The sequence below is a fragment of the Pristiophorus japonicus genome, chromosome 15, assembly GCF_044704955.1.
Source record: "Pristiophorus japonicus isolate sPriJap1 chromosome 15, sPriJap1.hap1, whole genome shotgun sequence".
Lineage (NCBI taxonomy): Eukaryota > Metazoa > Chordata > Chondrichthyes > Pristiophoridae > Pristiophorus > Pristiophorus japonicus.
In genome coordinates, this window is record NC_091991.1 from 64,427,969 (window position 1) to 64,451,175 (window position 23,207).

The 23,207-nt window shown below is 44.7% G+C and overlaps 1 protein-coding gene across 2 annotated transcripts in view; it reads left to right on the top strand.

The window, feature by feature from the left end:
- Positions 1-23,207, top strand: part of pparab (peroxisome proliferator-activated receptor alpha b) — a 198,677-nt gene that overhangs the window by 17,791 nt on the left and 157,679 nt on the right. For both annotated transcript variants that reach the window (XM_070900536.1, XM_070900537.1), the window contains exon 2: positions 22,768-23,007. In XM_070900536.1, the coding sequence (XP_070756637.1) occupies positions 22,776-23,007 (232 nt within the window). In that variant the 5' untranslated portion in view covers positions 22,768-22,775. The remainder of the gene's footprint in view (positions 1-22,767; positions 23,008-23,207) is intronic.

Here is a 23,207-nt window from a genome sequence, read left to right on the forward strand (position 1 = left end):
TACTATCTGCCACAGGCCAGGCACCGAGAACTGTGTGGATGCTCTGTCGGCTACCATTGCCCACCACTGGGGTGGAAATGACGCAACCTGCAAACTTGTATGGAAGCATTTGAAAATGATAAATCACCTGGCACGGCCCGCCAGATTAGGACTTGGACCAGCCAAGATCCTCTGCTGTCTCTAGTTTTTAAAAAAACTGTGTACTGGATGGGAGCTGGGCCAGCATCCCCGTTGACATGCAAGAGCTAATCAAGCCGTGCCAGCAGTGAAAGGACGAGCTATCCATTCAGGCAGACTGCCTATTGTGCGGTAACCGCGTTGTGCACCCAAAAAGGGCAGGGAGATGCTCATCTCGGATCTCCACAGCACACACCCGGGTATAGTAATGATGAAAGCGATAGCCAGATCCCACGTGTGGTGGCCCGGTATCGACTCTGACTTCTGTGTACGGCAATGCTGCGTGTGTGCTCAGTTGAGCAACGCGTTCAGAGAGGCACCACTAAGTTTATGGTCCTGACCCTCCAGACCATGGTTGAGGATCCATGTCAACTATGTGTGCCCATTTCTCGGTAAAATGTTCCTGGTGGTAGTGGTGGATGCTTTTTCAAAATGGATTGAATGTGAAATAATGTCGGGAAGCACCGCCATCGCCACCATTGAAAGCCATGTTTGCCACCCACGGCCTGCCTGGACATACTGGCCAATGACAACGGAACAGTGCCGAATTTAAAGAATTCATGACCCGCAATGGGATCAAACATGTCACCTTGGCCCCGTTTAAACCAGCCTCCAATGGGCAGGCAGAGCGGGCAGTACAAACAATGAAACAGAGCCTTAAACGAGTCACAGAAGGTCACTCCAAACCTGCCTGTCCCGAGTACTGCATAGAGACCACACGAGATCCCTCTCGCTCACAGGGGTGCCCCCGGCTGAGCTATTCATGAAAAGGACACTTAAAACCAGATTCTCGCTGGTCCACCCCAACCTGCATGATCAGGTAGAGAGCAGGCGGCAGCAACAAAATGTAAACGATGGTCGCGCCGGTGTCACGGGAAATTGATCTGAATGACCCTGTGTAGATGCTAAACTATGGGCATGGTCCCAAGTGGATCGCGGGCACAGTGATAGCTAAAGAAGGGAGTAGGGTGTTTGTAGTCAAACTGGACAATGGACAAATTTGCAGAAAGCACCTGGACCAAACGAGGCTGCGGTTCACAGACTGCCCTGAACAACCCACAGCAGGCACCACTTTTTTCGAGCCCACAACACACACCCAAAAGATCAACGACGCCACCCCGGACCAGGAAATTGAACCCATCATGCCCAACAGCCCAGCAAGGCCAGGCTCACCCAGCAACCCTGCAGATCCAACAACATGCCAGCCCAGCGAGGGCACAGCCAACGCACCAGAACAGACATTTGTACCGAGGCGGTGCACCAGGGAAAGAAAGGCTCCCGACCACCTCAGCTTGTAAATAGTTTTCACTTTGACTTTGGGGGGGATTGATGTGTGTCTGTAAAGCATGCACTCCCATATTCCGCCACCAGGGAGTGCATCCCTTGGGAGCACTGTATACAAGCCGGCCCCTAAGGCTTTGTTCCTCACTGGAGTGTCTTAATAAAGACTGAGGTCACTGTTACTTTAACCTCTCTGTGTGCAGTCTCTCTATTGTGTTCCTAACGCAGATAACATTTGTGACATGGAATCTTGGGCCGTCTACCTGATGCATGATACTGTGCCTCTGGGGAAGGTGCCCTGGAATGCTAAATAGGGCAAACCTCCTTGTATCCACCTTATACAGCAACGCAGCAACTTCATCAGCCATCAAATGCAGTTGGATACAGTGCCATTCTGCCACTTGTCCACAGTCTTCATTTTGTTTCTTCAGTTTCCACATGATTGGTGGGATGTGACAAGTGGTGTATCCCAGAAATCTATTTCGGGGCCTCACCTTTTCACCATACAGGTGCAGCATCCAAAATCCGGAGTTCTGGGACGATCCGTGGCAGGGTCGTCCGGAATCCGTAAAATGTTCTGGAATCCGGACCGGACGATCTTGACTACCTCAGGGCCTCCTCGCCGCCCTTGCCTCGGGCCCTCCTCGGCGGGGGCCCCGCCTGCCCGAACACCACCTCGGCGGGGGTGCCGCCTGCCCGAACACCACCTCGGTGGGGATCCCACCCGCCCGAACAGTTCTTCGGCGGGAATTCCGCCCCCCCCCCCCAGCTTTATGACGTTCCGAGATCCGGATATACCCAAACCTGGGCTCTGGTGTTTCCGGATTCATGACGTCACAAAAAAATCGAAAATCTGGAACGGCCTCGGTCCCGAGGGTTCCGAATTTTGGACGCTCAACTTGTATTTATGAATTTATTAACAACTTGGATGAAGGAATAGAGTTATATAGCCTCAACATTTCACCATATTTAACTATTGTTAAAGGCTATGACGGGCAAAAACAAATTATTGGAAAGCCCAATATGGAGACACAACAAAAATTTGCATTTAAATAGCGCCTTTAACGTTGCAGATGACACCAAGTTACGAGGAACAGTAAGTGCAGATGGGAAAAACTATTCAAATGATGTTCAGTGTAGGCAAGTGTGAGATCATCCACTTTGGAGCCAAGAAAGATAACTCAGATTATTTCTAAATGGTGAGTAACTAGGGACTGTCGAGGTGTAACGAGACTTTGGTGTCCAAGTTAAAAGCCAGTAGACAGGTACAAAAAACACTCAAAAAGGCTAGTGGAATATTGGCCTTTATCTCAAGGGACTGGAATGCAAAGGAGAAGAAGCTATGCTTCAGTTGTTAGTGTCTTGGCAGACCCCATCTGGAGTGCTGCATTCAATTTTGGGCACCACACCTCAAGAAGTATATGTTGGCCTTGGAAGGGGTGCAGCTCAGATTCACCAGAACGTTACCGGGGCTTAGAGGGTTACATTAAGAGGACAGGTTGCATAAACTCCATTTGTATTCTCTTGAGTATAAGCGATTGAGGGATGATGTTAAAAGGATTTGATAGGGTTGATACAGAGAAACTGTTTTGTCTGTTAAGGGAGTCAAGAACAAGGGGACATAATCTTAAAATTAGAGTTAGGCCATTCAGTTACACTTTTTCACACAAAGGGTAATAGAAATCTAACCCCCCTCCCCCCGTCCCAAAAAAGGGTGTGAATGCGAGGACAATTGGAGCTTTCAAGACTGAGATAGACTTTTGTTCGATAAGGGTATCAAGACATATGGAGCAAAGGCGGGATAATGGAGTTGAGGTGCAGATCTGCCATGGTCTAATTGATTGGCAGAACAGGCCCGAGGGGCTTAATAGTCTACTTCTGTTCCTATTGTTCCTCTGTTCCAAACTCTGCCTAACAATATGCAATCAGATTGTACAGTAATCATTACTAAAGTTGTATTTTACTGTGATTTATAATGACAGGCCAGATTCACCCCAAATCAGCTGAAATCTGACCCTTATTTGACACTGAAAATAGCCAAATATTCATATGTTAAATTAGCACCAATATAATACCAAGCTATTTAGGGGTAAATGTCCTCTCTGTGCCCCATATACAAGCCAGTATAAATTGCTGGCATAATGTGTTTTTGTCACTTTTTCTTGCTTCCCACATGGTACCAATTATTACTTTGTTATCTGTGCCACCCAACTCCACATTGCAACCCTAATATCTTCTGTGCTCTCATCATTTTCCAGTCACAAGAACTATGGGAAATTAGGGAAAGTGTTAAATCCAAGGAAGAGGCATATAAATTGGCCAGAAAAAGCAGCAAACCAGAGGACTGGGAGAAATTTAGAATTCAGCAGAGGAGGACAAAGGGTTTAATTAGGAGGGGGGGAAATAGAGTATGAGAGTAAGCTTGCAGGGAACGTAAAAACTGACTGCAAAAGTTTCTACAGATATGTGAAGAGAAAAAGATTAGTGAAGACTAATGTAGGTCCCTTGCAGTCAGAATCAAAGGAATTCATAATGGGGAAACCAGGAAATGGCAAACCAATTGAACAAATACTTTGGTTCTGTCTTCACTAAGGAAGACAACGAATAACCTCCCGAAAATACTAGAGGACCGAGAGTCTAGCGAGAAGGGGGAACTGAGGGAAATCCTTTAGTCAGGAAATGGTGTTCGGGAAATTGAAGGGACTGAAGGCCGATTAAATCCCCTGATAGTCTGCATCCCAGAGTACTTAAGGAAGTGACCCTAGAAATAGTAGATGCATTGATGGTCATTTTCCAACATTCCATGGACTCTGGTTCAGTTCCTATGGATTGGAGGGTAGCTAATGTAACCCCACTTTTTTTTTAAAAGGAGTGAGAGAAAACAAGGAATTATGGAGCGGTTAGCCTGATATCGGTGGTGGGGAAAATGCTGGAATCAATTATTAAAGATGTAATAGCAGCGCATTTGAAAAGCAGTGATAGGATCGGTCCAAGTCAGCATGGATTTATGAAAGGGAAATCATGCTTGACAAATCTTTGAGTTTTTTGAGAATGTTACTGATAGAGTTGATAAGGGAGAACTAGTGGATGTGGTGTATTTGGACTTTCAAAAGGCTTTTGACAAGGTCCCGCACAAGAGATTAGTGTGCAAAATTAAGGCACATGGTATTGGGGGTAATTTCTTGATGTGGTTAGAGAACTCGTTGGCAGACAGGAAGCAAACAGTGGGAATAAACGGGTCCTTTTCAGAATGGCAGGCAGTGACTAGTGGGGTGCCACAGGGCTCAGTGCTGGGACCCCAGCTATTTACAGTCTACATTAATGATTTAGACGAAGGAATTGAATGTAATATCTCCATGTTTGCAGATGACACTCAGCTAGGTGGCAGTGCGAGCTGCGAGGAGGCTGCAGGGGGACGTGGTCAGGTTAGGTGAGTGGGCAAATGCATGGCAGATGCAGTATAATGTGGATAAGTGTGAGGTTATCCACTTTGGTGGTAAAAACAGGAAGGCAGATTATTATCTGAATGGTGACAGATTAGTAAAAGGGGAGGTGCAACGAGACCTGGGTGTCATGGTACATCAGTCATTGAAGGTAGGCATGCAGGTACAGCAGGCAGTAAAGAAAGCAAATGGCATGCTGGCCTTCATAGTGAGGGGATTTGAGTATAGGAGCAGGGAGGTCTTATTGCAGTTGTACAGGGCCTTGGTGAGACCACACCTTCAGTATTGTATGCAGTTTTGGTTTCCTAATCTGAGGAAGAACATTCTTGCTGTTGAGGGAGTGCAGCGAAGGTTCACCAGACTGATTCCCGGGATGGCAGGACTGACATATGAAGAAAGACTGGATTTGACTAGGCTTATATTCACTGGAATTTAGAAGAATGAGAGGGGATCTCATAGAAAAATATATAAAATTCTGCCGGGATTGGACAGGTTAGATGCAGGAAGAATGTTCCTGATGTTGGGGAAGTCCAGAACCAGGAGTCACAGTCTAAGGATAAGGGTAAGCCATTTAGGACCGCGATGAGGAGAAACTTCTTCACTCAGAGAATTGTGAACCTGTGGAATTCTCTCCCACAGAAAGTTGTTGAGGCCAGTTCGTTAGATATATTCAAAAGGGAGTTAGATGTGGTCCTTACGGCTAAAGGGATCGAGGGGTATGGCGAGAAAGCAGGAATGGGGTACTGAAGTTGCATGATCAGCCATGATCATATTGAATGGTGGTGCAGGCTCGAAGGGCTGAATGGCCTACTCCTGCACCTACTTTCTATGTTTTTATGTGTGTTTGTACAAAATAAGATTAAAACTGTGTATGATTATGGAGGTGCCGATGAATACAAACTGGCAGCTGTACATCATAGGCATATGTAGATTCTGTTGTTGAGTCTAGAATATAATACCAGATTCTGGTATCCACCAGATATTTGAAGCAAGGAGTTCAGACAGTGGTGTGTTAAACCAGTTAACCATTAACAAATTATACACAGTAAGCTCCCTAAGTTAGTTTGCTCTCCGTGAGCTGAAAGCAATGTTCCCATGTTGCAGTTCTTTGACATACAGTATCATTGCAGATTTTGGCCTGCCCCTTACCAACCCCCACTTGTTTGTCTGAATGAACCTGTTCACTCTTATCAATTTAAATAAACCCATTCACCCTGACATCTCACTCTCTACTATTTTGAGCACTGTAAGTTCTTGACAACCTTCAGGCTGTTTAAAATATGCAACAACAAAACAATCAGATTGTACAATACAGTTTTTATTCTAAAATACTAGAGTATGAGTAGATTAAAACTGGAGTCTGGAGACTACGATCTAGAAATTCAATGGTGCCGTGTCTGTGTTTTGAGCCCTCCAGCTGCAAACTTCTCTATGGAGATTATCAGGGCTGGTCAGTGTTTGACTAACAAGAGGTGTTTTTTTTCTGGATTGGGACCCAGCCAGTTCTTCAAACCTTCAGGAGTGGAGAGCAGTGCTGCATCTGGAAATTATAGTAAAACTTCTATTGAGGACAGTTTTAAGTTTGAATAGTTATTGAACTGCGGAATTTGAATCCTCTGACTGAGACTTCAGTATTCTACTTCTTCAACGACCAGAGTATCTTAATTCATACGTTTAATTGTTAACTTTTTATTTAACATTTATTAATTGAAATTCTTTTCCTTCCTGCCCATTCAGTAAGTTCAAAGCCAGAAGTTCAAATGCTGAAGTTGGGGAAGCAGGAAATATAGAAAAATTATGTACCTGTCATTTTATCCTGCACCCTGTGAAAGCATGCCTGTGTTGTATTTTCAAATCATTTTCATATGTTGGCTCTATTGCAATTTGTGCAGTCATCATGGGTGAGGAAAAAGTCCTAAAACAGTTAATTATTGGTCTGAAGGACACATTGTTGACAGTACTTTAATGACATTAGAACTAAGCAAATTAACATTATATGACACTAGCCATTTAAAAATAATCCTTTTGGCTGTTGCATTGCAACTTGTGCATGCGATACACAAAATAAATGTTATTTATAGTAGATTATAGCAAATGATCTGTGGAGACTGAAAAATCTTAAGCAGTTTTTCAACACACACATTCCATTGCCTTTTGCATTATAGAGGCAATTTTACAATTGTGCACCACTATTAAATAAATGGATGAAAAATCATGGGCAGTGCACCTGTGATTTCCCATTATGCCTGGTTGGTGGGTGATGCCCTCTGCTGTTATTGTGAATTAGTAAAATAGTGTGCTGTAAGGGAATACCCTTTCCTGTGACAGCAGTGATTCAAGGTGTATCCCTACACTGAAGAAACTAATTGTCCAAAGTTTGTTTAGAGATCAGCTACATTATCCTTTGTACTTGCCCTCTAGTAAAAGTTCCCTTTGTAGATAATTGTAATTCTTTTGTAATAATTTTAGAAATCCTGCACATTATACTTTCTCTCTTTGTTGCTTTGGCCAGGGAATTATATATTTAATATGCTGTTACTCCTGATACAAATCAGCAGAAACTTGAACAAAGCTGCTTTTGTATTTAAGAAAATGAGAACTCCATTTTAAAACCAGAGTCGAATTACAACATTTGGCCATACGTCAAATATATTTATATAATTCAAGTGTGCATGCCAGCATACCTAATCACGGGCCTATTACAGCATGATTTAAGCGCCTTGGGATGTTTTACTACGTTAAAGGTGCTATATAAATAAAAGTTGTTGTTGTTATGATTTAGCAAGATTCCTCTGCTGATGTTTGGTACCAGCTAGTAAGTGGCAGTTGTCCAGATCCTGGTACTGCAACTTTTTCAAAGTAAGCTAAAAAAAAATTCTATATTCAGAAAGTAGAATTCTGAGCTAAAGTAAGTGGGGGAAAAAAACTATACTTCCGTAATGAAATTACAGCATGATTTTTCTGATTTATAAAGTGATTCAGATCATTCAAAGATTTTATTAATTTACAGTAAACAATGAAGTATAGTAACTTCCCATGAGTCAAATTGGAAGTGAGTCTTACTAAATTGTGTTTGCCTCTTTGGTTCTCATAATGTAATCTTTGTTTAAGGAATGGAATTGTATAGGTATATGTCTTCATTTTGAGAGATTTTGAGCATTTTTCACAGGAAAGATTTGGAAGCAAAGTTAATTAACTTGTATGTTGCGTTTAAAGCAAGTGTATTCATGCAATTTAAAAGAGATGTCTGAGGCAGGTGGTAGCTAAGATACGAATGAGTTAGCTTTGGAAACTGTAAATAATAAACCATCAGTTTGTCTTAGTCTCCGTAATCAATAAACACTTTGCACTCATTGAACTGTAAAGTACTTGATCCTTTTTGTAGCTGTGAAAGAGATAGGGACCCAGGCGGGTTGGCAAACTTTTGAAACAGATGCTGTGCAAGGAGGCAGATTTTTCAAACTGAAATCTGCAAAGTAGTGAGGTGCAGAAAAATGATGCAAAATTAAGGCAATGCAGCAGTGCTTTGTCCTGGATAGTGGTGAAATGGAGGCAATGCAGGAGGAGTGCTTTGTCCTGGATGGTGTCAAGCTTCTTGAGTGTTGTCGGTGCTGCACTCATCCATGCAAGTGGAGAATATTCCATTACACTCCTGATTTGTGCCTTGTAGATGGTGGAAAGGCATTGGTGAGTTGGGAGGTGAGTCACTCGCCTCTGACTTGCTCTTATAGCCACAGTTTTTATGTGGCTGGTCCAATTAACTTTCTGCTCAGTGGGGAAGAGTGACTATAATATGATAGAATTCTTTATTAAGATGGAAAGTGACACAGTTAATTCAGAGACTAGGATCCTGAATTTAAGGAAAGGTAAATTCGATGGTATGAATTGGCTAGAATAGACTGGCGAATGATACTTAAAGGGTTGACAGTGGATAGGCAATGGCAAACATTTAAAGATTTACAATGTACAATATACAATATACAATAACGATTTGGATGAAGGAGTTGAATGTAATATCTCCAAGTTTGTAGATGACACTAAACTGGGTGGCGGTGTGAGCTGTGAGGAGGATGCTAAGAGGCTGCAGGGTGACTTGGACAGGTTAGGTGAGTGGGCAAATGCATGGCAGATGCAGTAGAATGTGGATAAATGTGAAGTTATCCACTTTGGGGGCAAAAACACGAAGGCAGAATATTATCTGAATGGCAGCAGATTAGGAAAAGGGGAGGTGCAACGAGACCTGGGTGTCATGGTACATCAGTCATTGAAATCTGGCATGCAAGTACAGCAGGCGGTGAAGAAGGCAAATGGTATGTTGGCCTTTATAGCGAGGGGTTTTGAGTATAGGAGCAGGGAGGTCTTTACTGCAGTTGTACAGGGCCTTGGTAAGGCCTCACCTGGAATATTGTGTTCAGTTTTGTTCTCCTAATCTGAGGAAGGACGTTCTTGCTGTTGAGGGAGTGCAGCGAAGGTTCACCAGACTGATTCCCTGGACTGACACATGAGGAGAGACTGGATCGACGGGGCCTTTATTCACTGGAGTTTAGAAGGATGAGAGGGGATCTCATAGAAACATATAAAATTCTGACGGGACCGGACAGGTTAGATGCAGGAAGAATGTTCCCGATGTTTGGGAAGTCCAGAACCAGGGGACACAGTCTAAGGATAAGGGGTAAGCCATTTAGGACTGAGATGAGGAGAAACCTTTTCACTCAGAGTTGTCAACCTATGGAATTCCCTACTGCAGAGAGTTATTGATGCCAGTTCATTGGATATATTCAAGAGGGAGTTAGATATGCCCCTTACAGCTAAAGGGGTATGGAGAGAATGCAGGAAAGGGGTACTGAGGTGAGTGGATTAGCCATGATCTTATTGAATGGTGGTGCAGGCTCGAAGGGCCGAATGGGCTACTTCTGCACCTATTTTCTATATTTCTAATGGTGACCCCTAGGATGTTGATGGTGGGGGATTTGACGATGGTAATGCAGCTGAATGTTAAGGGGAGGTGGTTAGTCTCTGTCTTGTTGAAGATGGTCATTGCCAGACACTTGTGTGGCAAGAATGTTACTTGCCACTTAACAGCCCAAGCCTGAAGATTGTCCTGGTCTTGCTGCATGCGGGTATGAACTGCTTCATGATCTGAGGAGTTGCGAATGAAATTGAATACTGTGCAATCATCACAGAACATCCCCACTTTTGACTGTCCCAAACCCACAACCTCTACCACCAAGAAGGACAAGAGCAGCAGGCACATGGTAACACCACCACTCCAAGTTCCCCTCCAAGACACACTGACTTGGAGAAATATTTCCGTTCCTTCATCGTTGCTGGGCCAAAATCCTGGAACTTCTTACCTAACTGTGGGAGTACCTTCACCACATGGACTGCAGCAGGTCAAGAAGGCAGCTCACTGCCACCTTCTCGTATGCAATTAGGAATGAGCAATAAATGCTAGCCTTGCCAATGACGCCCACATCCCATGAATGAATTAAAAAAATGTAAGATGACCCACTGATGAGATGTTTTAGTGTGTTTTGTATTATTACGCAAAGACAAGTTTTACCAGTTGAATTAAATTAATCTGATCATAACCGTATAATGTTCATTTGCTGTGAAATAAGGCTTAATGATTCGTATTAAGTCTTAACTCACCGTTTGCTTGGTTAACCTTTGAAGAGATTGAAGAAGCATACATACAATAACACACACATCCTGTCCAGATCACAAGGCAATGCTATTGCAATGTTCCTGGGTTACACTACCGTAGATATAGGGCAATGGGAGTCAGCTCCCATAAAAAGTACAATGTATAAACCGCTTGTGGGAGCAACAGATCACTATTGAACCCGAGAAGGTTTCTCCAGCAGACTTGATTTGTAATAGTTTAATGAAGAGCAATCTTTTCAGAAGACAGTTTTGCTTTTGTTTGTCCTTTGCAAAATTAGAATGACAACAAATCTGTTTGGACAAAATTTCCATTGAATATTTTATTCCTCCATTCTATCAAAGTGTATGTTTTATACTCTTGTAAAAATGATGGTAATTATGGATGTTACATAATTATTTGCTCTTTGGAAAATGTGCTTTGAAAACTGAAATTACAGTCTCTCTTACGGCATACTCTGAGTACGCCGTCATAATCTATTTGAAAGGCTTCGCAACTTCTGGATTTCTGTATGCCTGAAATTCGGAACTTGCGATCTGTCAAGGTACACCTCGACAGATCAACTGAACAGTCTGATAAATGAGTATTGCTGGTGCAGAGTTGGGCTATTGGCCAACAACTGCCCAGCAATTGCCATGCAACTCTTACGGCTTATAAAAGCAGACGTAGGGCCTACTTGCATCAGTGCAAGGGTTATATATAAGGCTTAACTAAAACATTTAAAAATCCAAAATTATGCACATATACTTAAATGATTTAATGCAAATATTGGCCCGTATTAAGATGTTTTATATTTTCTAAATTTTATTTTTATTAAGGTTGGTGCGGTGAAGGAAGTTATGAATAAATTTGCAATTCAGTACATTGTTTAATCATAAAAATTCTGTACATTGTATGGTTATTTGGGGATTCCATTGCATATCATGAGGGGATTCCCTTTGTAAATGATTGCAATGGGATCCTGCTTTGTCATTGGAGGGACCGGGCTGATGTGATCCCAGGGATGATTCGGAACTGCCTGCATCCGTGGGATCTGTACATCTTTACGCTGCTGTCCACATGGAGGCCCGAGACCACAACTCTTTGCAGTCTGGGTGCCAGGAGGTACTTTCGGAATGGTATTGCAGGTCGAAGGCATACTCTAAAGGTACGCCTCCAGCCGCAATTTCTAAGTTAATATATTTTGAGTATTATAAGAAAGAAAGACTTGCATTTATATAGTGCCTTTCACGATCACCGGACATCTCAAAGCGCTTCACAGCCAATGAGTTACTCTTGGAGCGTAGTCACTGTTGTAATGTGGGATACGCGGCCAGCTTGCGCACAGCAAACTCCCACAAACAGCAATGTGATAATGACCAGATAATCTGTATTTTTGTTGTGTTGATTGAGGGATAAATATTGGCCAGGACACCAGGGATAACTCCCCTGCTCTTCTTCAAAATAATGACATGGGATCTTTTGCATCCACTTGAGAGAGCAAACGGGGCCTCTATTTAACGTCTCAGCTGAAAGATGGCACCTCCGACAGTGCAGCACACCGTCAGCACTGCACTGGAGTGTCAGCCTAGATTTTGTGCTCCAGTCCCTGGAGTGGGACTTGAACCCACAACCTTCTGATTCAGAGGTGAGTGTGCTACCCACTGAGCCACATGTGACACTATTATGTGGGTACTAGTAGTTTTGCCAATTCCTTGTACACATTAACTTTACTTTCTGTGTTGCGCTTTCAGGGAGCCCTGGGTGATATTACCAGCATACTAAGCTTAAATAAAGGAGACTATGAAGGTATGAGGGCAGAGTTGGCTAAAGTGGACTGGGAAAATAGATTAAAGTGTAGGATGGTTGATGAACTTTGGTGTACATTTAAGGAGATACTTCACAACTCTCAAGAAAAATATATTCCAGTGAGGAGGAAAGGGTGTAAGAGAAAAGATAGCCATCCGTGGCTAACTAAAGAAATAAAGGATGGTATCCAATTAAAAACAAGGGCATACAAAGTGGCCAAAACTAGTGGGAGGACAGAAGACTGGGAAGGTTTTAAAAGCCAGCAAAGAATGACTAAAAAAATGATTAAGAAAGGGAAGATAGACTATGAAAATAAACTAGCGCAAAATATAAAAACAGATAACAAGAGTTTCTATAGGTATATAAAAAGGAAAAGAGTGGCTAAAGTAAATGTTGGTTCCTCAGGACGAGACCGGGGAATTAGTAATGGGGAACAAGAACATGGAGATGGCAGAAACTCTGAACAAATATTTTGTATCAGTCTTTACAGTAGAGGACACGAAAAATATCCCAACAGTGGATAGTCAAGGGGCTATTGGGGGGGGGGGAGGAACTTAACACAATCACAATCACTACGGAGGTGGTACTCAGTAAGATAATGGGACTTAAGGCAGATAAATCTCCTGGACCTGATGGCTTGCATCCTAGGGTCTTAAGAGAAGTAGCGGCAGGGATTGTGGATGCATTGGTTGTAATTTACCAAAATTCTGGGGAGGTCTCAGCAGATTGGAAAACTGCAAATGTAACGCCCCTATTTAAAAACGGAAGCAGACAAAAAGCAGGAAACTATAGACCAGTTAGCCAAACCTATGTGGTTGGGAAAATGTTGGGAGTCCATTATTAAAGAAGCAGTAGCAGGACATTTGGAAAAGCAAAATTCGGTCAGACAGAGTCAGCATGCATTTATGAAGGGGAAGTCATGTTTGACAAATTTGCTGGAATTCTTTGAGGATGTAACGAACAGGGTGGATAATGGGGAACCAGTGGATGTGGTGTATTTGAACTTCCAGAAGGCATTTGACAAGGTGCCCCATAAAAGGTTACTACACTAGATAAAAGTTCACGGGGTTGGGGGTAATATATTAGCATGGATAGAGGATTGGCTAACTAACAGAAAACAGAGTTGGGATAAATGGTTCATTCTCTGGTTGGCAACCAGTAACTAGTAGAGTGCCGCAGGGATCAGTGCTGGGACCCCAACTGTTTACAATCTATATTAACGACTTGGAAGAAGGGACCGAGTGTAACGTAGTCAAGTTTGCTGAAGATTCAAAGATGGTTGGAAAAGCAATGTGTGAGGAGGACACAAAAAATCTGCAAAAAGACATAGACAGGCTAAGTGAGTGACCAAAATTTGGCAGATGGAGTATAATGTTGGAAAGTGTGAGGTCATGCACTTTGGCAGAAAAAAAATCAAAGAGCAAGTTATTATTTAAATGGAGAAAGATTGCAAAGTGCTGCAGTATAGTGGGACCTGGGGGTACTTGTGCATGAAACACAAAAGGATAGTATGCAGGTACTGCAAGTGATCAGGAAGGCCAATGGAATCTTGGCCTTTATTGCAAAGGGGATGGAGTACAAAAGCAGGGAAATCTTGCTACAGCTCAATAGGGTATTGGTGAGGCCGCACCTGGAGTACTGCATGCAGTTTTGGTTTCCATATTTACAAAAGGATACACTTGCTTTGGAGGCAGTTCAGAGAAGGCTCACTAGGTTGATTCCGGAGATGGGGGGGTTGACTTATGAGGAAAGGTTGAGTAGGTTGGACTTCTACTCATTGGAATTCAGAAGAATGAGAGATGATTTTATTCGAAACGTATAAGATTGAGGGGGCTTGACGGGGTGGATGCAGAGAGGATGTTTCCACTGATGGGGGAGACTAGAACTAGAGGGCATGATCTTAGAATAAGGGGCCGTCCATTTAAAACCAAGATGAGGAGGAATTTCTTCTCTCAGAGGGTTGTAAATCTGTGAAATTCGCTGCCTCAGAGAGCTGTGGAAGCTGGGACATTAAGAAACTGTCTATTTCTGTCTTAAATTTATTCAAACGATAAGGAGATAAGTGGTTATGGGGAGCGGGCAGGTAAGTGGAGCTGAGTCCGTGATCAGATCAGGCTCGAGAGGCCGTATGGCCTACTCCTGTTCCTATTTCTTACGTTCTTATGTTCTTATATGCCAGTGTGCCGTGCACCCTTGCATCTAGCAAGTCAGTGAGATAATCACTTTTCCGAAGGATGAAGAACATCAGCAGGGGAGGGTTCTTGACTTTTTAAAATGGCTGGATTCCCCAAGGTACAAGGCCTATTTGGTGCTCCTTTTAATGCTTTTATGAATAGGCAGGAATTACATTTGATTAACATTCAAGTTGTATATGGCCAAATACCCTAGAAGCTGCCATGATTCATTTATCCTATAGTTTATAGTCCCACCCTTGTTTCAGAGCCTTCCACCCTCGGTGGATGGATCTTTGGAGATTAGGGAGATGAGCCGCTGGGAATCCCAGTACAGCACCTGGAAGAAAATATGCCTCTATCAGGAACCAAATAAAATACACTGTTGTACTGCTCAAATAATGACTCTGCTGCTTGGATTCGTCTAAGAGGTTGCTGCGGTACACCCCCAAAAATATATTTGAAATAATAGTTGTGTGCTGTATGCTGCATAATTATGCTGTCCAAAGAGAAATTGAAATGCGGCAGGAGGAGGGTCGTGAAAAGAAAATGGATGGAAGCAATGAAACCGAGCCTGTGGATTTGACACTTCTACTTGAACAGCAACATGCTTGGGAAATCTGCCAACAGTTATTTGAGAGTCAATTTGTTTAAAATTTTTAAGCCCCCTAATACAAGCATTCCTGGATCATGTTCCCCATAAACTGTAATGCAAGCCCCATACTGTAGCTCACCTACTATGAATGTACATCCAGTTAAATTCTCAAGCATAAATGCCTAACAAACAAAACAAAAGTCCAAGATTGAGTTCAAGTGCAAATGTGTGAAATTTAGTGATTGCGAAAATGTGCTACTTCTGTGGTCGACTATTTCTCGCAAATGTGTTTTCCTTGGCAACAAGTATGGTGAGGTTGCAATACTGGACAGCCACCCATCATCCACACTTCGTAAACTTTTGCTCATCAAAAACTCTGCTATTCGTACCCTGACTTGCACCAAAACCTGTTCATCCATCACCCCTGTGCTCGCTCACCTACATTGGCTCCTGGGCCAGCAACACATCAAATTTAAAATACTCATCCTTGGGGGGGGGGGGTTCAGATCCCCCTATGGCCTTGATCCTCCATATCTCTAACCTCCTCCACCCCGACAACATCCTGCATCACCTCACCCTCTTGGAGGAAACGGTGCTGGCCATTCTTAGGGGCACAGCTGAGCCCGTGGCCAGCAGCGAGATTGAAGGAATACAAGATGCCGGTATCGTCATATGTTATCCTCCTGCACATTGAGAGACACCGGGCATGAGTGGTCTGCAGCCAGGGCAGGAGGAAAGGATAGCTCAGGTGTCAGCTCCCTGGAAGGCGAGAACACTGATGAGTATGCACAATGAAATGCTTGGTGCATTGCCAGAAAGCCTAAATGCAATGTCAAGGAGCATGGAGGAATCCAGCTCCAGCCTTGCACAGGGCTTTGGGCAGAGCTTGGAGCCCATTCTTTCCAGCATGGAAGGGATGGCCAGATCCATTAACACACTTGTGGACCCAACCATCATACCACATCTGAAGGCAGAAATGTCAGCTTCCATTGTAGCACAAGCAGAAACCACCCAACATCTGAGTGCTTGCATTGGAAGCTCAGTCTGACGTCCTGCAAGCACCGACTGCTTTCACCATGGCTGGCTTTACCAGTGTTGAAAGGGTCTTGTAGGGGCTAGTCTATATTTCAGCAGTTTACTAGGATTTCTGAGGCGCTGTCCCTGGGGAACAGCAATGGATCCGTGGAGGCTGACCCTCTCTCAGGATGACAGCATGCGACCTCCCACCACGACCACTCTGCTCCTATCCTTGCTGTTACCTGTCAGCCAGCCCAGCTTTCTGCTGCCCATGCCGAGGTGGTGCAGTCCGAAGCTAGGCCTATTGGGCCCAGAGCTCCTCGAGGTACTCCTGCAAGGTCATCTGCAATCTTTCCCATTGAAAGTCAGCAGCCTTCCACCAGCCATGCTGCAACCACAGCAATACCATTACGTAGGAGCACTAGAATAGGCAAAGGCAATGTAAGACAATCACTAAGGGAATGCACAAGCGTGATTAGTTTAATTTTTGATGTAATATTGGATAGATATATTGATAAAGTTTGATTGGAAAGTTTGCTTTGTGGGCGCTTTTATTGCAGCATTGTGGCCAAGATGATGCTTTGATCAGTCAGTAACAGAGTGAAGGTAAGTTGAGGGAACTAATGGGGAATTAGGATTGCATTCACTCATACCACAGGCGGATGATTAAATTCCGGATATCCTGGAAAGGAGCGGTCTGGGATTCCTCCTTCCTTCCACTTATGCATCTTTATCCTTCTCCTCTTCTTCCTCCTCGTGATGACCAGGTTGTGGAAGATACCGCAGACTACAAAGAATCGGAATACACGCTCCTGTGAGCACTGTAGGGCTCCTCAAGAGCAATCCAGACAGCGAAAGCATTGTTTATGGATGGCAGTGGTCTGCTCTATGATTTTTCAGGTGGCAGCATTGTATGCATACTGCCCACGTTTTGTTGGATTGCCACCCAACAAGTAGCCACTCTCTGGTTTGTTTTGGTGGCGCAAAGACTGAGGGAGGAGCAGACTGGCGCAGAATAAAAGCATCATGATTTCTGCCAGGATACTAGGCATTCACCATCATGACATGCTGAGCAATGGTCACACACCAACTGCACATTCAGCAAGTGGTAACCTTTGCGGTTGCGGTACAACTTGGCATTTATATACGGTGCCCGCAAAGCCACATGCATGCAGTCATTGTCGCACTGCACCATTAGGAAGTTTGCTATCCTGGCAATGCCATGTGCACACTCCACCTGCTTTTCTCTGGTCACTCACCTCACCTGCCATAAAGTGCTTCTGTCACACCTCTCATGCAGCAGTGGACAGCAAACTATGCGATGTTACAGATGTCGCATTCTGCAGCTTCGAAGGATCCCAACGCAAACAAATTCAGGGTCTTGGTCACCTTCAGGGCCATTGTCAGCGCTGTCCTTGCCCTGGAATCAGGCTGTAGGTCTGGTTGCAAGAGGTGGCAATGTTCTGAGAGCATCTCCTTTGTAAATTGCTGACACCTCAGACTCCTGGCTCAGGTTGAGGTAAGAGAATTCCTCTTGGAAAACCATAGGTGGGTAAGGTTTCCTGGCTGAGAGTCTTTCTCCCCGTCTTCCTCTTCCCTCTGCTAGCAGCTTGTCCTCTTCACTGCCTCTGCTCTATCTCCCGGTCATGCTGCAGGCCAAAGGGATCACAACTAGAGCACCCATGACTGGGAGCAAGTGGTCTGACCAGAATCCTTGAATTGAGAAGCAAGGCCTTCTCCACTTGCAGCACTACTCCGTCACCTCAAAAACTTTAAATAACTCTAGAAAGCTCCAAACAGTTCCACAAACTTGCACACAGCCAGTAGAAATCAAAAAGCAAGTTACCTGAAAACTGTTGATGATCCCTTTAAATATTGCTGGTGGGAGGGGTCCTTCCTGCTGCTGAACGCATGTTCAGCTGTACGAGGTTAAGAGAGAGCATTGGCTCCAGCGATGATGACAAAAATGGCAGCACTGGTGTCAAATCAGAGTTGCACACTGATTGATGTCACGATTTGCCTACTTCATCATCATAGGCTGTCCTTCAAAATCAAGGAAGACTTACTTCCACTCTAAAAGTGAGTTCTCAGGTGACTACAGTCCAATGCGGGAATTACAGTCTCTATCACAGGTGGGACAGACAGACAGTCATTGAAGAAAAGGGTGGGTGGGGAGTCTGGTTTGCACACGCTTCTTCTGCAGTTTGCATTTTGTTTCTGCATTTCTCGCCGACGACACTTGAGGTGTTCAGCGCCCTCCTGGATGCGTTTCCTCCACTTAGGGCAGTCTTGGGCCCGGGATTTCCAGGTGCCGGTGGACATGTTGCACTTTATCAAGGAGGCTTTGAGGGTGTCCTTGAAACGTTTCCTCTGCCCACCTGGGGCTCACTTGCCATGTAGAAGTTCAGAGTAGAGCACTTGCTTTGGGAATCTCGTGTCGGGCTGGTCGAGTGTGGTCAGTGCTTCGATGAAGGGGATGGCGTATAAAAGCAGGGAAGTCTTGCTACAGTTGTACAGGATATTGGTGAGGCTACACCTGGAATGCTGCATGCAGTTTTGTTTTCCATATTTACGAAAGGATATACTTGCTATGGATAGAGTTCAGAGAAGGTTCACGAGGTTGATTCCAGAGATGAGGGGGTTAACTTATGAGGAAAGGTTGAGTAGGTTGGGCCTCTACTCATTGGAATTCAGAAGAATGAGAGGTGATCTTATCGAAACATATAAGATTATCAGGGGGCTTGACAAGGTGGATGCAGAGAGGATGTTTCCACTGATAGGGGAGACTAGAACTAGAGGGCATAATCTTAGAATAAGGGGCCGCCCATTTAGAACTGAGATGAGGAGAAACTTCTGAGGGTTGTGGATCTGTGGAATTCGCTGTCTCAGAGAGCTGTGGAAGCTGGGACGTTGAATAAATTTATGACAGAAATAGACAGTTTCTTAAATGATAAGGGAATAAGGGGTTATGGAGAGCGGGCAGGGAAGTGGACCTGAGTCCATGATCGGATCAGCCATGATCGTATTAAATGGTGGAGCAGGCTCGAGGGGCCGTATGGCCAAACTCCTGCTCCTATTTCTTATGTTCTTATGTTGGCCTGATCGTGAACACTGACGTAGTGCGTCTGTCCTCCCAGTGGATTTGCAGGATCTTGCGGAGGCAGCGCTGGTGGTACTTTTCCAGCGCTTTGAGGTGTCTACTGTATATGGTCCACATCTGAGTCAGCTCGGAGGGCGGGTATCACTACTGCCCTGTAGACCATAAGCTTGGTGCCAGATTTGAGGTCCTGGTCTTCAAACGCTCTCTTCCTCAGGTGACTGAAGGCTGCGCTGGCACACTGGAGGCAGTGTTGGACCTCAGCGTCGATGTTGGCCCTTGCTGATGGTAGAATCCCAAGGTATGGAAAATGGTCCACATTGTCCAAGGCCGCGCCGTGGATTTTGATGACCGGGGGACTGTGCTGTGTGGCGGGGACAGGTTGGTGGAGGACCTTTGTCTTACGGATGTTTAGTGTAAGGCCTATGCTTTCGTACGCCTCGGTGAAGATGTTGACGATGGCTTGGAGTTTGGCCTTGAGCGCAAACGCAGACGCAGGCGCTGTCGGGATACTGTAGTTCGATGACAGAGGATAGGATGACCTTGGATCTAGCCTGGAGGTGACGAAGGTTGAACAGATTCCCATTGGTTCTATAGTTTAGTTCCACTTCAGCGGGAGCTTGTTGAGAGTGAAATGGAACATTGCAGTGAAGAAGATCAAGAAGAGCGTTGGCCCGATGACGCAGCCCTGCTTGACCCCGGTCCGGACATGGATTGGGTCTGTGGTAGATCCATTGGTCAGGATCACGGCTTGCATGTCGTCGTGGAGCAAACAAAGGATGGTGACAAACGTTTGGGGGCAGCTGAAACAGAGGAGGATGCTCCATAATCCCTCACGGTTGACAGTGTCAAAGGCCTTTGTGAGGTCCAAGAAGCCAATGTTGGCTGCTGTTCCCTGCATTTCTCTTGTAGTTGTTGCGCGTGAAGATCATGTCCATTGTACCCCTTAGTGGACGGAATCCGCATTGTAACTCTGAGGAGTTCTTCAGCCACAAGAAGAAGATGGTTGAGGAGGATTCTAGCGATGACTTTCCCAGTGGCCAACAGCAGGGAGATTCTTCTGTAGTTGCAGCAATTTGACTTCTCCCCTGTTTTGAATATGGTTATGATTACGGCATCTCAGATCTCCCGGCATGCTCTCCTCCTTCTAAATAAGAGAGATGAGGTCATGCATTCATGACAATAGTGCTTCTTCGCCATACTTTAGGGCTTCAACGGGGATTCCATCTGCTCCTGATGCCTTGTTCTTGAGCTTTTGGATGGCCTTTTCTACCTCATGCAGGGCTGGGGTTTTGCTGAGATGGTGGCGGGTAGCATGCTGCGGGATGGAGTCGAGGTCACTCAAGTCAAAGGCAGAGTCTCGATTAAGGAGATCTTCGAAATGCTCCTTCCAGCGGCTCTGACTGCCTTGGTGTCCTTAATAAGTGTCTTCCTGTTCTTGGCTAGCAGTGGGATGGGGCCGGAGGTGGACTTAACTGCAGCGAAGAATCCTTGCACGTCATGGCTGTCGGCCAGCTGCTGGATCTCCTGTGCTTTCTCCACCAACCATCTATTCTTTAGGTCGCGGATTTTTTGTTGGACCTCTGCCGTCAGCTGCTTTGCTGCTCCCGAATTGGGTTGCTGCTTTTTCAGAAATGCCCTGCGCTTGCGGTTTATTAGCTCCTGGATCTCCTGGTCATTCTCATCAAACCAGTCTTGGTGTTTCCTGGTTGAATAACCGAACGTCTCTTCACAGACGCTGGCTATGGTGGCCTTGAGGGCAGACCAGGCGCTGTGGGCACTCTGCGTCTCTGGGTTATCGAGGGTCACCTGATTGGCAGTGAGGCTGGCTGGCTGTGTAGGGCTCTCTTAACTGGGTCTTTGAGTGCCCCAGCATTTACTTTCCTGGGGCATTGCTTCTGTTGTTGTCACCGCTTTGGGACTATATTAATGTTGATGACTGAACGGATTAGGCGGTGGTCCGTCCAGCAGTCATTGGCTCCTGTCATGGCGCGGATGATGAACAAGTCCTTGCGGTCCCTTGCTCGGATGATGACGTAGTCGAGCAGGTGCCAGTGCTTGAAGCGAGGGTGTTGCCATGATGCCTTGTACTTGCCCTTCTGGTGGAACAAGGTGTTGGTGGTGACAAGGTCGTGTTCTAGGCATTTTGTCAGGAGCAGGGTACTGCTGGAGTTGATTTTCCCTACCCGCTCTCTGTCGATCACGTTTCCCCAGAGGTCTGTGCCCTTACCGACTCTGGCGTGGAAGTAGTCGAGGAGGATCGGTTTGTCATCCGTAGGGACTCGGTACAGGAATTGTTCGAGGCTGGAGTCGAAGTCCTCTTTGGCCTCATCTGCTGTGTCGAGTGTTAGGGCTTACGCGCTAATAACTGTGGCGCACTGGTTCCAGAGAGTCATGAGACATTCGCTTATCCTGCAGGGGTAGTCTCTGAGGCGGCTGACCAGCTCATTCTTGATGGCGAAGCCAACTCTATGGAGACGCCGTTTTTCTTCTGCTTTGCCTTTCCAGAAAGTGGTGTAACCACCACCTTGTTCTTTGAGCTGGCCTTCCCCTGCCCACCGGGTCTCGCTTAGGGCGGCAATACTTCTTGCACATGCTCCTAACGGCCACTCTACTGCTTGCAACAAGATGGTGTCCGGCGCGGCCCGCACAAGAAGTGCGTGCGTGCTGCTCTGATGCCATCTTGGTCCCAAGTCGGCACTCTTAGAGACCAAACAATGGGTGCTATGCAACCTGTAGAGTAAGCTTAACTGTTTTCCTTTTATGTACCTCACTCCCTGAAAGGAATAATTCACTCCGGTGTACAATTCCAGAGGCAACAACAAAGCTTTGTCTGCTACTTTTTGGCAGTGGATTTTTCAGTCACTAATTCTCTTTCCGGCCCCCCGCCGTTTACATCAGGCACAATATAGTGGTCTCACTGCTGCAACGGCAAAAATCAGTTACTATCCAAAATCAATTTCTTTTTAAAAAGTAAGCTTAGCTACTACGTTTATCAGTTTAATTATTCTCCACGTGTGACTTCACTATCAACTGGTTATACTTAAAACTTAAACTACTGTAACTCTTTTCTCAATTAGTAACTGAGAATATAATGTCATTTTTATTTGGATAACAAGCCTCTATCAAAATAGATATTGAAGAGAAACGTCTCCTCGGAACATAAGGTAGTACTCTGAAATTACTGACCATAAAAATTGCAGCAAGTGGGAGTGATAGAACATTACAGTAAAAGTCATTTGAGGGCAAAAATATTTGACAATTGTGATACAGGCTGTAGTATGTTTGCTATTCTTGCTGTTTTATAATTTTTTTTTTTAAGTTGGAGCTCGTACAAATGTTCTTTTTCCAAAACAGAAAGCATGTGGCGTGGATTCCTCAATATTGAGGGCAGTCTGGATAACGCACTTGCTGACCACCATTTATTATTGTTTATACATTATTCAATGTAAGATGAAATATAATTTATCATTTTAATGGAAATTGAATTTCAGTAAAAATTTACTTTGGCGTACTGACTTTTCTTTTTATAGACTAATGAATGTTGTACTGCCAGACAGTGTCCACTGGAATGGTAGACACACAGATCCTCTCTAATCCATTATCGCCACTGGAAAATGACTCTGGGAGTCCTTTGGTTGGAGTATTGGTACAGGAAATGGAGAATGTACAGGACATTTCACAATCTGTGGGGGACAACAGCTCGGAGGCATTCAGTGTTGATGAGAACCTGACTTCAGGAAATGGTCCCGGATCAAATGAAACTGTGCCAGGTAGGGAGGTTTATTTAGGTTGGTCAATTTTTCCAAATGTTTCAGTGAGTAGGAAGCTGGTCCATGTGAATATGATTTGAGTATATGATCTATTGTTGCATTAGACTTAACTTTTTACTACAATGGATCTAATATTCTGCCCACAGATAGAACAGAGCTATTCATTGGCAACTGCAGCTCATCTATTCAAAATAGTGGAA